General features: G+C 54.7%; 5 protein-coding genes across 5 annotated transcripts; 3 read left to right on the top strand and 2 right to left on the bottom strand.

Annotated features, from left to right (window-relative positions):
- Positions 1-293: 293 nt before the first annotated feature.
- On the top strand, positions 294-1,500 carry MFIFM68171_10878 (uncharacterized protein; the record flags this gene model as incomplete). The annotated part of the gene is made up of 4 exons (XM_071066297.1): positions 294-390; positions 455-654; positions 726-1,070; positions 1,195-1,500. 4 exons carry the CDS (start codon positions 294-296, stop codon positions 1,498-1,500), a joined length of 948 nt encoding a protein of 315 aa, XP_070922398.1.
- Positions 1,501-1,818: 318 nt separating this feature from the next.
- On the bottom strand, positions 1,819-3,254 carry MFIFM68171_10879 (uncharacterized protein; the record flags this gene model as incomplete). The annotated part of the gene is made up of 6 exons (XM_071066298.1): positions 1,819-1,829; positions 1,928-2,373; positions 2,425-2,712; positions 2,766-2,812; positions 2,867-3,061; positions 3,114-3,254. 6 exons carry the CDS (start codon positions 3,252-3,254, stop codon positions 1,819-1,821), a joined length of 1,128 nt encoding a protein of 375 aa, XP_070922399.1.
- Positions 3,255-5,353: 2,099 nt separating this feature from the next.
- Positions 5,354-6,794, top strand: RPA49 (DNA-directed RNA polymerase I subunit rpa49; the record flags this gene model as incomplete). The annotated part of the gene is made up of 3 exons (XM_071066299.1): positions 5,354-5,510; positions 5,565-5,893; positions 5,952-6,794. 3 exons carry the CDS (start codon positions 5,354-5,356, stop codon positions 6,792-6,794), a joined length of 1,329 nt encoding a protein of 442 aa, XP_070922400.1.
- A 1,678-nt stretch (positions 6,795-8,472) lies between these two features.
- On the top strand, positions 8,473-13,935 carry YTA7 (TAT-binding protein-like protein 7, AAA ATPase; the record flags this gene model as incomplete). The annotated part of the gene is made up of 3 exons (XM_071066300.1): positions 8,473-11,442; positions 11,496-11,768; positions 11,818-13,935. The coding sequence occupies 3 exons, from the start codon at positions 8,473-8,475 to the stop codon at positions 13,933-13,935; spliced, it is 5,361 nt and encodes a 1,786-aa protein (XP_070922401.1).
- Positions 13,936-14,495: 560 nt separating this feature from the next.
- On the bottom strand, positions 14,496-15,638 carry MFIFM68171_10882 (uncharacterized protein; the record flags this gene model as incomplete). Its single annotated transcript, XM_071066301.1, has 1 exon — positions 14,496-15,638. One exon carries the CDS (start codon positions 15,636-15,638, stop codon positions 14,496-14,498), a length of 1,143 nt encoding a protein of 380 aa, XP_070922402.1.
- Between the last annotated feature and the right edge of the window lie 342 nt (positions 15,639-15,980).

A 15,980-nucleotide genomic window follows, 5' to 3' on the forward strand; every position in this document is an offset into this window, starting at 1 on the left:
TTGTTGATTTCGGGGGTTGTAAGTTCGCTACATGGATGTATAAGAGTGAAACGAGCCTCGCTGATTGTCACGGCATGTGCTGGCACCGGGGCCGGCGGCTACCTCGGCTGGCCCCACATCACGGCTTTTGGCCTCCGGCGAATCGACTCCCGGCAGATCACTAATCACTCCCGAAGAGACCAAGTGCACCGACTTGTGGAACTACCACGTTGCCGGGTCCGTTGTATTTAATTGCCCTATTGTTAGTCGTGTCATCAGATCAACTCTCAATCCAAAGACAACACATTCTTGTCATGACTTCCACTAACAAGCGAGTGGCCCTCGTGGTCGGTGCGTCCAGAGGTATCGGCCGTCAAGTCGCCATCGATTTGGCAAAGAATGGATATGCAAGTGAGTGAACAGCATCTTATCTAAGAAATCTAATGCATCATGATGTTCTAACTCTCATTGAAAGTGGTCGTCGCCGCCAAGACCACCACCTCCGCAGCCGACCTAGCCAAACTTTCCCCCTTTCCCCCTAACCCCAACTCCTCCCAATCTACCATCACAACCGTCGCCCGCGAGATCACCCTCGCCGGGGGCGAAGCTACCGCCATTCCAGTCGACACAACCAACTACGCCAGCATCCAACAACTCATCGCCAAGACAATCGAGGCAAGTCGCCCGTCTCCCCCAACTCCACCGCCATTTTTGCCTCCGCGCCCCCTTCTAAACCTCTCGTGTAGACGTACTCCCGTCTCGACGTCCTAATCTACAACTCAGGCGCCATCTGGTGGGCTCCGGTGTCCGCAACCCCCATGAAGCGCTTCCAGCTGATGCAGCGTGTCAACGTCGAGGGGCTGTACGGCACGGTGCAAGAAGCGCTGCCGCACCTCAAGCGGGACGACGGGAAGGGGGGCCGGATCATCGTCGTCAGCCCGCCGATCTACAGCCGGTTCTTCCGGGGGAAGACGGCGTACGCGATAGGAAAGGTAGGGATGAGCGTGTTCACGAAAGGGTTAGGGATGGATTTTGAGAGAGATGGGTTGGTGGAGAAGGGGATGGCGGTGACGAGTGTGTGGCCGGCGACAGTGAGTTCTGTTCCTTCTTTTTTTTTATTCCTTTCTTCTTTTTCTTTTCCTCCACTCGCCTTCTTTTAATTTTCGCTTTAAGAACCGGAACTGGACGAGATAAGTTGATACCGTGGTTCCATAGGCGATTGAGTCAGCGGCGACGGAGCAGTTCACTCGCAAGGATCCTGCATATGCTAAGGACCTACGGAAACCCACCATCTTTTCGGACGCCATAGTTACTATGCTCAAAGCGCCCGCGTCAGTGGTAAATGGACAGCTCGAACTGGACGAAGACTTCCTGAGGAAACATGCCCGAGTGACTGACTTTTCCAAGTATGCCGTTGTTCAGGGGGCATCTCCGAGGAGGATCATGCCCGCTGAGCTTCCTGATTTGACAGTGGAGGAACAGGATGATGAGGGAATGAGGGCTGATAGTTCGAAGCTTTGATTCCTGATGTTGGTCTGTCGCATGGTTGTATTTGATAGATGCCCGCTAGCGGTTGTATTTCACTGGCAATAATTATCTAGAGTGTTCCTCTAATATCTATTAGACTTTAGCTATGAAGTACAGAAGTAAGCAAAGGAAATGCTCCAAGGTTTCTAATCCGTTATCGTAAGCTAGTTAGCGGGATAAAACAACCCCCCTTGACCGTTCATAAGATCTCTGTCTGGCATCACCTCTTTCTGTTTCGTGGAAGCTCCAACTTTGTGTTGTAGCGCCGCTGATGGTGATGAGTTGGGCACCGGTCCTCCTTTCTCGCCATGCTCACTGGAACCCTGATTGGTTCCGAGCAAATATCTAAAATCTTTAGACAGAGGTCTTGGGGAAACGGGTTGTAGGTGATCCTGGTCTTTGAAATGCGACGACAATATACCATGCAAGTCCGGCCTCGCACCAGAGCCTTCATGCTTGCCGTTGGCGAGTGACTCGGCTGTCAAATCTTCAATAATCGGGAACTTGGCTCGCTGAGGCCTCCACAAGGTGCTATTCCTCCCCTCGAGCAGCTTGAACATCTTCCTGTCGGCTTCCGGTTCTTGAAGCCAGCTGTGGTAGAATGCTTGGCGTGCCGTCGGTCTTCTCGTGCTGTCGTATGTTAGGCAGTCGCGGATGAAGCTCTTACCCGCGTGGGAAATCCGGGCACAATGCGATGAGGAGCCAAATACCAAGGCCACATAAGCGTCGACCTCGGTTTGGTTCTTGAAGATAATAGAATTAAGGCCGGGGAACTCCTCATGACCAAGGACTAACTGCAGAGCGAGCATACCAACGCTCCAGATGTCGACCGATAGGTCATGGGGTTGACCCGGAATGTAGCATTCTCTAAGAACCTGTCAGCTTTGCCAGTCAGATGCAAACATTGACTTAACGCACGGAGCCCGGTAGAAGCGGGTTCCAACGGTCGATTTCATCCTTCCATAACCTGCAATGCCCGAATCCCCAAAATCTGAGAGCATGATCCGGTATGGGATCTGGGGTGTCACCCCGCACAGGATATTCTCTGGCTTTATATCCCGGTGGGCGACATTTTTGCTGTGGATATAGGCAACACCACGGAGAACTTGTCGGATGATTGACCGAATTACATGCTCCTCCGGCCTATTGTATCTCAAAAGGAGCGAATAGAGATCACCGCCTGTTGCCAGCTCAGTAAATATGTATCTGCCGTGTGTAAGCCATTATGTAGCCTTCGATGCAGGCCGGTGCTCACGTACATGGTTTGATGAGTCGCAAACGCTGCCTTGATAGGCAGGATGTTTGGCTACACAGTTAGCGTTCCATGCTCGCGAGCGAGGCGGGCTCATCACATTCGTACATGGTCCAACGTGCTTAACAAAGTTGCTTCTTGGCGAATCCTGCGCAGTTCCTGCGATGTATCGGAAAATCGGCTAACATCGTGAACCTTGCAGACGACGTGCTGTCCGGATTCCACTTCCGTGGCCAGGAAAACCACTGCATGCCCACCGTTGCCAATTGTACGGCCGGTGATGATATATCTATGTTGGAAGAGCTGATAGAGACGATTAGTACTGGGCTATCGCTTTCACGGGTTCTAATCTTACCTCGATTTCCTGCCGCTGCAGCGGGCTCAGAGTGTATGTAGGTCGCACGTCTAGCAATTGCGTGTACTTGAGTGTCAAGTCAGGATGTGGGCCGATGGTGACCACGTCCCCGTTTTCGAGTAGCCTTGCTGGAGAGAGCATCGCCTTGCACCCAATCCGTTGTCCATTCACGCAAGTACCGTTAGATGACTCCCGATCCCGCACAAAGACCAGCGGAGCATGTTTGTATTCTTCATCCACAATGACCGAGAAAATCTCCAGCTGATATCTCGAGACCCTCGGGTCTACGAGCACGACGTCGTTCCACTCATCTCATCCGACGGAGATGGTCTTGTTAGGGAGAATGAGAAAGACACCTAGAAATCAGGCGTCAGGGCCAACAGCGACTCAGGTGTTCATAGGGAGGGAAACGTGCTCCAGGACAGTAGCCCCCCTTCTATCCTCACATATAACCCTAACCCTGATTATCGATAGAAAGGTGGCGATGATAGTGAGAATGATAGCAACAAACAACAGCTGGTGTCCTTCTTGACAAAATGCTAACGAAGTGTCCGAGGTATATATACAATTGTCTAGGAAAGAGGCTTCTACCATCCAAGAAGCCATTCTGTTTCCATATGGCAATGGTGTAGAGAGAAGCACAAGTTAAACAGCGGATGTCAAACCTTACCTCGCGTGTGGGGATGTGTACTTTTTGTCTTCCCATGACACTTGTGCAAGGGCAGGTAACGGCATTGGCGTGACACTGGCTCAAGTGGACGGGACGGGAGTTGTACGAAAGTCTGGCTCCGACAGTTTGTCTTGAATAAGGTACTGAGGTGTCGGTTTGCCTGTCTCAAATCTGCGCATCTCAGGCGGCTTTTCATTACTAGCTCTGTAAAACCGAAGGAACTATCGATCGAAACTTTCATAGAAGGAGCTATGACGACTTTGTGTTCAAGTGGTCCCACTGTGGACCCGCGGTCCGTCGAGCGGGTAAAAGGAGCTTGGGCCAGTGCAGCCCAACAAAGAGCGCTGCAAACAGCTGAATCACCTGACCTTACCCCACAGGGCTGCTGCCCTCTTGCCCTAGTTTAAGTCGACTTCCCCTCCCGAAATTGCATCTTGATCTTTCCTTCAACCAACACGCAAATTCTCATCGACGAATTAACATGTAAGCTTACCTCGACAAAGCACACTTCCACTATTACTGACTTTTCGTAGTCAAGATGAGAGCGAAGTGGAGAAAGAAGCGCGTTCGCCGCCTCAAGCGCAAGAGAAGAAAGATGAGGGCTAGGTCGTAAGTTGCCACCATCGCGGCCGCGGGGAAACCGCCGAACAACCACTGACAGCTTGCGCAGCAAATAAATGCCCGCTCTCACTCGACCTCAACCAGTCCCCCGCATCACAGTTGGGTCACCTAGCGAATTGAGCAGAGCGACTGCCCTGTCGGTCGCCTTGAAGCCCGTCGCTGTTTGACGTCGCCCGTCGTCAAGTGGGCCAGAGACTCTCGGCACCCAGAGAATCTTCAACGATAATGTTCCTCACCGGGGACATGCATCGACAAATTGATGGCATGCATGGCACGGATTGGTCTGGTGGTATCATGATTTATGGTTATGACTGGTTGCCTGTCAATTTAGGGTTGAGCTGGACAGGCAGGCGTTTACTGGAATCCAGGCAAGCTGGGGTTTCGATAGGACTGCGAGTCCAGGATCATGATTTGCAGAAATTGACGACACCTGAGCTCTGAGTCACCCGTATGGTATCACCGTTGTTGCAAATGTAAAATGAACAGTGAGTAGCATTGCGAGCCCTAGCCGCCTGACGTCCATGGATCTTGTGCGCAGCTCGTTATCAAAAGGCGCTCAGCACGCTCTCGTTTGCTCAATGTCGTCATACTGAACCGAGCTCCCTCTGACCTGGAGGTATGCTACAGGCGCCATACCGAAAAGATTACATTGTGCGACGACATGGGAAATATGGCTTTCCTCCTCGCTTCGCATCCGAGACACTCGTTCGCTCTTTTTGCCCTGGCCACGAAATGGATGCTTCTTTAAGCTCAGAGGTGGGTCACCATGCGAGAGTGGGACGGTAGGCCTAACCTAGCCCCTCAAGGCGGTGAAGCAGCTGCCGTTCCATCTGCTGGCAGAAAAAAAAGTTGTCCAGCGCTGGCCAATCTCCAAACCGCTGTGTCCCGTCCTACTAAAGATAACAGCAATTGCCAGGCATAACACTCACAGATCAACGACGTATCCGCAATGGCAGACTCGCCACCAAAGAAGCGGAGGATGCCCGCGGAGGGCGCGCCTCAACCTAAGAAGAAAAAGGTTGAGTTTCAGCAAGATCAGCCAGCGGTCGCAACTTCCTTCTCCGTGACGAAGCTGCAGAAGCCACAGGTCTCGCCCCCTGTAGTAGGTGAGGCTCCACCACCCTGTTCCTCGGAACGGACAACGCTGACCAAAAATCTAGCTCTGACACCAGGAATCTCCCTTTCGGATTCCTTCCCCTTCAATGTCTACGAAAAGGCCGAGCAGTCGACTACCAAGCGGCGGAAGAGCGGCGGTCTCCCCGCGCAGTCCGAGATGGCACTACACTCCTCAGCGCACAGGTCAATAGACTACACAGCCAGGGAAGAGCGCCATAAAAGCGTAGATACGCTACTCAACCACTTTCTCGCCGTCATTGATCCGCTGTCCGGAGAAGTGGAAGTGATTCAGGCGAAGAAGATGGTGGTGCGGGGGACGGTCCGGTCGAAACAGGCATCGAGCAAGACGATTGAGGACGGTCCTGTCAAATCAGTATGCCGAAACTGTTTCATGTCTTCTTGGTTGGAGTTCAATGCTGATTGCTTTGCAGACTTTCTCAGACATGAAAATGGAACTTGGCGAAGCATTCGGAACAAAGAAAGCAAAGAAGGCGCTCCAAGCAGTCGCAGAAAACGCAATGTTGGCGGCCAAGTCCAGCGGGAAATTGGACCAGGAAGACCGTGCTCTCGTGGATACCATCAAAAATTCCAGCCACCACATGGCCACGCGCGAAGAGCTCCAGGCCGCTATCGACTCGGCCCGGCCTGTGCCACGGGGCAACTTAGACGCCCAGGAAATCCAGGACGTCTACGTTCCTGCAGAGATCATTGGTGCCGAAATACTCCACGCGATACCCGTCATGGATTGGCAAGAAAAGGTAAAGAAGTTGGAGCCGGTGGAAGTTCCTTCACGCTTCGTTGCCCATCGCATCAACCGCGTGGCCAGCAACGAGAACGCGGTGGAAAGACTCAAGGTTATGCGGTATCTTCTGTGGGTGATCATATTCTGGGCCACAACTGCACAGGGGAGAGAACGGGGCACCAAGCGTATCGGCAGAAGAGACAAGTTGCGGCAGGCGATGTCCCCTGCTCCCGAGGTGGTGATTGAGAATATTCGCCGGAAGTTCTCGGACAATGGGGTGATGCGCAAGGTTCACATCGACTTGCTCATGACGCATTGCTGCGTCTTTGCGAGCATTATTGACAACTTTGAGGTCAACACGTTCGATTTGAGGGAGGACCTTAGGTTGGAGCAGAAGGAACTCAACCAGTACTTCATGGAAATTGGTGCCCGGATGAAGCAGTCCAAGGCCGGTGACAAGGTCAACCACATTGCCAAGCTGGCTCTGCCTTTGCAATTCCCGAAAATGCGACAGCCGGCCAGGCGCAGGTAATGTGGTATACGGCAAGCTTGATTTTTGGGAGATTAGAAGCATGGGCAAATGCTACATACAATGAGCGCGATTTGAAGGCGTTGGGGCGGAAGACGCTGCCAACGAGCCGGCTTTGGCAGGTATGGGAGGGCCGGGTGATCCCAGGCCGCCGCCGTCACCTATGCCATGACGAGTCCTAGAGCTAGACGGATATATATATATATATATATACTACATCAAGCTCGAAACTACAAAAGCCTCTCTGTCTTATGGTCAGCGGTGAAACGAGCCCAACCGCATAAGCTTAAAGCACTTTGATTCATCCGCCATTGCACCAAGCTGGACGCGAGGTTCTCAAAACCGAGGGTTAGAGCGGCACAGGGCGGCGGGGTCCGGAGGGGCAGAATCCCCATTTCCTTCAAAGCCCCTCCAGACCCAGCGAGAGTCAGCCAGCCCACGCCAGAACGCCGCTGGTCCAGAAAGACCCTGGCGCTTCACAACGGTCAATCAAGGACTTGCACAGACCACGGCAGGCAATCTGAAAATACCTTAGGTCCGTCGGCTCGGGACCCATAGGGCTGGGCCGGTGCCGGGTTTGCCATCCCTTCTTTTTCGGCGCTTGAGCCGCATCGGCCACGTGGGAACTTGGCTCTCCACAACCGAAGGTCAATCGCACACCATGACGCCATTGTCCTTTCTTGCGATAAGCACGTCGTGATGCGCCTCGAGCGCGTTTCGAGATGGATTTTTTGCGACCGCAAATTATGAACGGGGTGTCTTGCGTCTTGGGTGACTGGGTCGTATAAAGCCACATAATAAAGCAGTGAAACTAGATTTACTCTATTCAGGCACTCATCTTGCGAATTTGTGTGTTTGCCATGGGCAATGGCTGAATTTCGTTCGCGACGCGCTCGCTGCGACTGAATTTGGACGGGTCGTGAATTGCGATTTTCTGAGGTGATTCACGAAGGGGGCTGTTGCCTGCAGCGGCGTTAGACCCACTTTACCCGAGTTTTCGGGCCGCTAATTGGTCGCATGTCAAGTGTCAGCAGCCAACCGGGCCCGCGTGAAGAGGGAAGAAACGCGCGAACCTCCCTCGCCCTTTTTGGTCTTGCCTCCCGCTGAACCTGGACTCAACCCAGAGCAGCGCAACTCGGTTTTCTTCCATCCGGCCCTGGCAAGGCATCCAAACCGCCTCCCGCCATTGCTGGCGGTCTCTATCTGTGTCATATTTTCCCCCGGTCGACGCCATCTCTTCGTTGCATTTCGCTCCCTTCGATCACGCCCTGTACACGGTGCCTCCGGTGTTCTGTGTGTGCAGCTTCGACCAAGTTTGACCCCTGTATTTGCAGTCGGCGCGAGTCATCAGCTACATCCGCCCGGAAAGACTAGATGAATGCCAGTCTTGTGTGATTGGCAGGAGGATTGAATCCGTGGTGTAAGTAATGCTTTCTATCAATCGCATCCTCCGCCAGCCCCCCTCCCATGTCGTCCGCTCGCTCGGGCAGGCACGCCGCGCATCGGGTCGATAGTGTTGACACATTTTGCTCAGTGCACATTTGTGTCTTTCACACCTGTCACCACTGTGTCTTTGTAAACATCACCAGTCTCGCTCTCGGCCGTGCCGTGTTTTTGCGAGCCGCTGTAGCTGTTCTGGCATCTCTGCGCATTCAAATTTGTCAGCCGAAGCTTGCGAACCATGCCGTCGAAACGCAAGCGCGACATCCTCGAGGGCTTCGACCCCAATAAATCGGACTCGGAAGACGAAAATTTCGACCCCACCGAAGACCGCCCGCGACGGAGCCACAAGAAGTCGCGGTCCTCGAGACCGAAGGGATCCCGCAAGCGATCTAACCGATACAGAGGCTCTGACATTGAAGACGACGACGAGCTCTCCGACAGCGAGCAGGAAGATTCCTTTGGAGAAGAGGAAGAGGAAGAAGAAGAAGACGAAGACTTGCCGGTGAATGCGACCGGCCGCAGAATGAGGAAGGCCGCTGCCAAACAACAATCCTACAAGGAAAGCAGTGACGACGATGCGAGTGTGATCAAAGACTCAGATGACGGCGAAGATGAGGTCGAAGAAATCGCAAAGCCACCAAGCCGTCCGTCGAGAATTGTGGTCCTGAAAACGAATCCGCGGGCGCAACGAGCATCGAAACGCGGGAAGGAAGAGCCGGCGCCTCACCCTCCGCCGATGCGTCGTACAAGAGCGCGCACCGAAGAAGTTGAGGAGCCGCTTGTGGAACTGTCAAATTCAGGGAGGCACGCGCAGCCTGCCCGCGCATCGCGGAGTAAGAGCCCGGAAGCAATGGCTCGAGCAACTCGCGCCACGCGTGGAGGAAAGGGCGTCAAGAAGCTACCTGATCCGATAGAGGAGGCGACACAGGAAAGTGAACCAAAGGACGAGCCTGACCAGCCTATGGACGAGCCGGGCGAGCCGAACGAGCTCGCCCTTACTAAGCATGAGGACGAACCGGAGAATAGAAGTGATCAAGATGACGGTGTGTTGGCCGAGGAAGCGGCTGAGGATGCCGCCATGGAGGATCAGCAAGAGCCGCCTGCCCCGGCTGAAGATGCCCCGGCCGATGAGGAAGAAGAAGACGACGATGACGCGCCTATCACAAGACGAACCCGGGCAACAAGAGGTAACGCGGCTGCGCCAGCTGCACCTGAAGCTGAACCCGAAAGTCCCACGGGACGGCGTCGTCTGACGCGGAAATCTCGACTTCGAAGTGGAAAGAGTCTGCAGGAACCGAGTAGCGATTTCGAGCCCGGCGACGAATCCGGGGAAGGGGAAGGTTCCGGCTCAGAAGCCTCAAAGAACGGTGATGGCAATGCTGATGCCGAATCTACCCCGACACCTCGGGGACGTGGCTCTCGTGCCCAAAGTCGGAGAAGTCGCCGCAACAGGCACGACTCGGGAGACGAAGAGATCGAGCTCGACAAGGATGAGATGGCGGAAGAGCTTGAAGAATTGCGGGAGAGCTCCAGGTCGCGGCCCCGTCGCGGCCGCCGGCGATCACCGTCAATCCAGTACGAGGAACGGGCCACTACGAAACGACGTACAAAGCCGGTCAACTATAGCATTCCCGCCATTGATGCTGCTGCACTCGAGATTGAGGAAGACGATGATGAGCCAACAACGACGCCCGCAAGGAACCGCAGAGGCGGCAAAGGCGCCAGCGGCCTGGTCTGGGAGCGCAATCTCAACACTACTTACGGCCCATTCGGCGGTGGTGGCGGAGCTGGGTCGCTACTTGGAGGGCCCTGGGGCACTGGGGCGACAGGTGGTGTTGACTCTGACAGTAGTGATGACGAGATGGTACAGCGGTCTGGCATCGGCGGTACCGTCGGCATGACACCGACCTCGGCAGCGCCGCCGGTTGGCCTATTCAACCCTATGGGCCAGACTCACAATGTGGATGGGATTGGTGGTATTGGAGCAGCCACACCCCAGGTTGGCAAGGTGAAGAACCAGAAGGCTTTTGCCGATGCCGATCCTCTAGGCGTGGACATGAGTGTCGACTTCAGCAAGGTTGGAGGCTTGCAAGGCCATATCGATCAGCTCAAGGAGATGGTTCAGCTTCCTCTTCTATATCCTGAGCTGTTCCTCAAGTTTCACGTCACGCCTCCTCGGGGTGTCCTGTTCCACGGACCGCCCGGAACGGGTAAAACCTTGCTTGCCAGAGCCCTGGCGAACTCCGTTGGCTCCGGAGGCCGCAAGATCAGCTTCTACATGCGCAAGGGGGCTGACGCGCTGAGCAAGTGGGTCGGTGAAGCCGAGAAGCAACTGCGTCTGCTGTTTGAAGAAGCGCGAAGGACGCAGCCTAGCATCATTTTCTTTGACGAGATTGATGGCCTTGCGCCTGTGCGGTCAAGCAAGCAGGAGCAGATCCACGCGAGCATCGTCTCAACGCTTCTGGCGTTGATGGATGGCATGGACGGCCGCGGTCAGGTCATTGTGATCGGAGCAACGAACCGTCCGGACAATATCGACCCGGCACTTCGCCGGCCAGGGCGCTTCGACAGGGAGTTTTATTTCCCCTTACCCGATCTGGAAGGCCGGCGGTCTATTATTGACATCCATACCAAGGACTGGGGTATATCGGACGAGTTCAAGGACGCTCTCGCGGAGAATACCAAGGGGTATGGTGGCGCCGATTTGCGGGCTCTCTGCACCGAGGCTGCGCTCAATGCTATCCAGCGCACATATCCACAGATCTACACCTCAAAGGAGAAGCTGGTGGTGGATCCCGATAAGATCACGATTCACGCCTCGGACTTTATGATCTCGGTCAAGAAGATGATTCCTTCGTCCGAGCGATCGACTTCGTCATCGGCCATCCCCCTCCCGCGGAGCGTTGAGCCCCTCCTCAGGAACCAATTCAGAGCTATCCTGAAGGTCCTTGATAATATCTTGCCTCGGCCCAAGAAGACGACCGCTCTTCAAGAAGCCATGTACGAACCATATGAGGATGCCGATCACGGATTTGGCAGAGAGGCGATGCATCAGGAGTTTGAACGCTCGCGCATCTTCCGCCCGCGGCTGCTCATCTCTGGTGTTCCTGGGATGGGCCAGAACTACTTGGCATCTGCAATCTTGCATCACTTGGAAGGGGTACATGTGCAGACGATGGATCTGGCAACTCTGTTGGGGGATGGACGGGTAAGCTTATACTGTAGGCTCGAGCGCGGAACGCTTGCTAACTAGTTTTGCAGCCGTTGGAGCAGGTCATTGTGAGCCGTTTCACGGAAGTGAAGCGGCACAAGCCAAGCGTCATCTTCATCCCAGGGGTCGACATCTGGTGGAACAGCATTGGCGATACTGCCATCACGACGTTCACCACATTGCTAAGGAGCATCGCCCCTTCCGACCCAGTCCTTCTCCTAGCCACCGCGGAGTGCACACCAGAGTTGTTGGCGCCCGAGATTCTCAAGGAGCTGTTTGGCTTCTCCAAGCGGAACCGAGCCGTCGTTGAGCGGCCCGAGCGGGTAAGTGCCGTCTCAGTGTAGAAATAGGATCAAAGCTAACATGTGTTAGGAAAACCGCCTCGAGTTCTTTGAGAATATCGTCCGCCACTTGAGGAAATCCCCAACCGAGTTCCCGGATCCCGTAAATCGCAAGAAGCGCATACTGGAGGATCTCCCGGTTGCGCCGCCGCCTCCACCCAAAACACTGACCAAGGAGGAGATTAAAGCTCAGCGCAAGGCGGATCTGCACCATTTGAACCTGCTGAAGATGCGCCTGCAGCCGATCATGGATCAGATCCACCGCAAGTACCGGAAATTCAGGCAACCAGTGATTCCTCTCAGTCAAATAGCCTACCTTTTTGACGAATCCGACCCGAATTTCGTTCGTCCCGATCTTGCCGAGGGCGAGCAGCGGCCATATGAGATTGCAAGGGATAAAGAAGGCACCGAAGGAATCCGAGAGGTCGCCACGGGCAAGTTCTTCTACAACTTGGAGTCGACTACCATTGAGGAGCGTCTGGCGAATGGCTACTATGCCAGGCCAATTGATTTCTACAAGGATATCAACAGACTCTACCTCGACGCGAAGAACATTGGCGACCGAGACAGGACGCTTAAAGCGAACGAGCTCCGCACCAACGTCGAGGTTGATGTCCACGAGATTGCCCAGACGCTTGCCAACCAGGGCATCAGATTTGAGGAGATCTACCAGAGACAGCTGCAACGAGCTAAGGAGGCCGAAGAAAAGGCTCGCAAGAGGAAGGCGCTGCAGCCGGTGGTTGACCTGATCCAATCCGACATCCCGGGAGACGGTGACAGCGATTCCCAGGGCCCAGTAGGAATCGGGCTTCCTCTGACCCGGGATATGCGCACGACCGGAGCGAGGTTCCAGCCGATTATGAGTCCTCCGTCTAATGGACATCCGGACACGACTGATTCCCACCCCGCAACGAATGGTACGTCGGTACCATCCCGCCGAGACGGCGATGATGTCCACATGGGCGGCGTAGACGACGACACCCAGCCCATGTTTGGCCACCGCGCAGACCTCGTCTCGCCGCTTCAATGGCCGCGTCCTCCGCTAGGAGATTCGACTAGGGCAACCGCCGGGACGCAGCTATCACAGCGTTCGGTGATCACGTCGATCCCCCCTGGGGTATCTCCATCTGCCATCCTAAACGATGCATCAACGACCAAGACGTCGGAGCTATCGACCAATCGCGGTTCTGGCAACTGGAGCACGCAGCAGACCAACGGCATGGCGAATAACGCAGAAGGGGCGTCGCAGCTCGTCGACACGCAGGACCAGAGCATCCACCAAAGCGGTCATTCCGGCCCGAGCCAGGCACCGTCGAGCCAGAGAGACTGGGCGCACTCCCAAGCAGACGCCATGGCCAAAGGCATTCTGCAGCCGAGACACGGAATGGGCATGCACCCCGGCGTCAGCGGTGCCGCTGCCAGTCTCATCTCGGAAGAAAGCAGCCCGCCCTCGTCGCAGCGCCCCTCGCAGCGCAAGCCGGCCACGGCGCTGGATAACATTCTCAACGACGCGGACAACAATGCTTCGCTCAGCGGCAGTAACAGCAGCGGGCCTGGCGCTCCCACGCCCGGCTCTGGTGCCTCGAAGGCCGGAACCGGTCCGGGCGGGGCCAGCGCGAGTTCCCATTCTCATTCCAATTCCAATTCCCATTTCAACACGCTCGCCTCCCTCCGCCAATCCGCCTCGGCCTCGCGGTCTGGCGGCTCGGCGTCGTCCTCGCAGCAGCCCGTCATCCACGAGGGCAAGGTGGATGAGTTCTGGCAGGGCTTGGCGGACCGCACGGCCGGATGCAGCGTCGAGCAGCTCGAGCAGATCTACCGCGAGCTGATGGACGAGATCTGGCGGACCAGGGACCAGTGGAACCGCATGACGGTGCTGTCGAGGATGATCTCGGTGTTTAACGACACCATTGGGGACATTGAGCTTGTGCAGGGGATGTTGGTGGATAGTCAGAAACAGCAAGGGGGCGGCGGGGGTAAGGATAAGGGGAAGGGCGACGGGGATGGGGATGGGGATGCAGGGGACGGGGAGATTCTGGAGAGCGTGGAGGGCCCCGGAAGTCATAATGTGGGGATCAGCCAGCAGACCGGGAGTCAGTCTAGTCAGAGTCAGCGGGAGGAGCCCTGGGTTTATTTAGGTAGGGGGTAAAATGCTTGGTGACGGTCGTGGCGGTCGTGGCGGGGTGGCATTGAGTTTTCGAGGGATGGACTGCTTGGTGGGTGTGGACTTGGCAGGAAGACATAAATAATTTGTCTGGCAGCGTGACAGATCTGGATTACTACTAGTATTACTCACAAGCGGTATTGTTGATCTTCATTGGCGGCTTCTTCTCCCTCTTCTTTCCTTTTCTTGCTTTGGTTCTCTCACATAGGGACGGGTGGGAAACGGGAGGTTGGTTCTATAGTCGGTAGATTACGCTCTCCTTTCCCTATATTCCTCGACTTCTGTCCTGATATTGAGCGCCTTTCCCCTGCCAGTATTAATTGGCCGAGTTCATATTTGTGCCATGTGTGCCACGTTATATTGGACATCCTGCCGTATGACACCGGTTCTATTCGATTTGTTGTTACATGGTTACTGCCATATATAGCAAACGTTCTATGACAAAGAATCCAAAATGTTCTCTGTAACCGAGAGAAACCTCAGGAGCCCGGACTACTAGAGAACATACACGATATATCCATTATGCGCTACTAGGAACTACTGGCCTATAATACCTTGGCCGAAAACACATGTCCTTCTATTTCCTTTGTTGGCATGTTAAGACGTTTGATGTTCTCGAGGATCTTCCCGTTGTCCGGGTATTTTATGTCCAACTCTATACCCTTCGTCTTCAGCACCTTCGTTCTCATCACGGCGCCAATCGCGCCGGGGTTGTCCCTAGACATTGCGAATACCCAATATTCGGCCTCCGGATTCGGTTCCTCGTCCTCGTCCTCGTCCTCGTCTTTATCCTTGTCCTCGCCCTCCTCATGCCATCGCTCAATCATCCTGTCTTTGAAGTCGCACTGCGCAAAGTCGATAAGGAACGGTGTCTGTGACCGTCTATCCATCACCACATTCCGCGGCTGGCAATCTTCCATCACGACGCCGCGCTTGTTGATGTCATGCGCCGCATCGACGGCGGTTTGTATTATCCCTGCCCATTCAGCTGTGTCTGAGGGCGCCATCGGCGAGGTGGGCAAGTCTGTCAGACTGTATCCGTTGACCCACTGCAAGAGAATGCCCTTGACCTCAAAATACGGCGATAGCTGCAGGTCCCGAGGTACGTCGGGGCTCGGCACCAAGACGCGTACATGGCCGTACATTTGCGGTATTGACTTCCCCTGGATCTCGCTCAACCGATCATACGCCTCGGTCTCGTTGTCAAAGTACTGGTTGCACTGCCGCCACAGCGCCGCCTCGTACTTCGCAATGCTTTCGGCGTCTTCCTTGGGGTTGCTCCTGTCCTCCCCATCGTAGAGCTGGCGCGAAGGTTGCGGGGGGATGATTCTAACTTTTTCTTCCTCGTTCAACTCGCAGAGGAAAGCCGACATCTTTCCTTGCCGCACGAAAGACTGGAAGGCCGTTTCGCGTGCCGGTGTGTGCGGGATGTGTTTGTAGTAGAAGCCCCGAAGATCGTCACCGAATCGGCGGTCGTAAAGCTTGAGTACGGCCCGGATATGAGCGCCTAGCTTGGGCCAGATGATGATGTCCATTACGGGGGACATGGTGACGGCGAAGATCCGAGCGATGGTTGCTCTACATGGCTGGGGCAAGGGCGGGTCGAGATAATTTCGCAAGACTTCTAGCTCTATTAGATCCCCTTCGCGGTATGGTAGAGGAGTATTATTAGCATTGCCGGACGCCATAGCAGGCGTGTTGTTCGGCATAGGCGCTACCGTAGGAGATATCTAAAGCACAAATGACCACTACTTGGCAGTTGTGGAAAGACAGACAAAGATGCGGTTAAAATAAGAACACAATAATGCATAAGGGGGAGGTGCGGAAATCCCTGGGTCAGATATGGCGATGGGTTTGTTCTTCGTTACTAGTACTTTTTTTTGCACATACTACCGAATGACTCAACGCCGCATGTTCGCTTGGCCTCAATTCTCCAAATAATCAATGGAATGACACTTTTGGCCCTGGTTGGGCCCGTAACTTTTCATACCAAAACTCCAAGGACAAAAGCCAGGACCAAACAACGAAAC

Source organism: Madurella fahalii (genome assembly GCF_045866475.1).
Source record: "Madurella fahalii IFM 68171 DNA, scaffold_6, whole genome shotgun sequence".
Taxonomy (NCBI): domain Eukaryota; kingdom Fungi; phylum Ascomycota; class Sordariomycetes; order Sordariales; genus Madurella; species Madurella fahalii.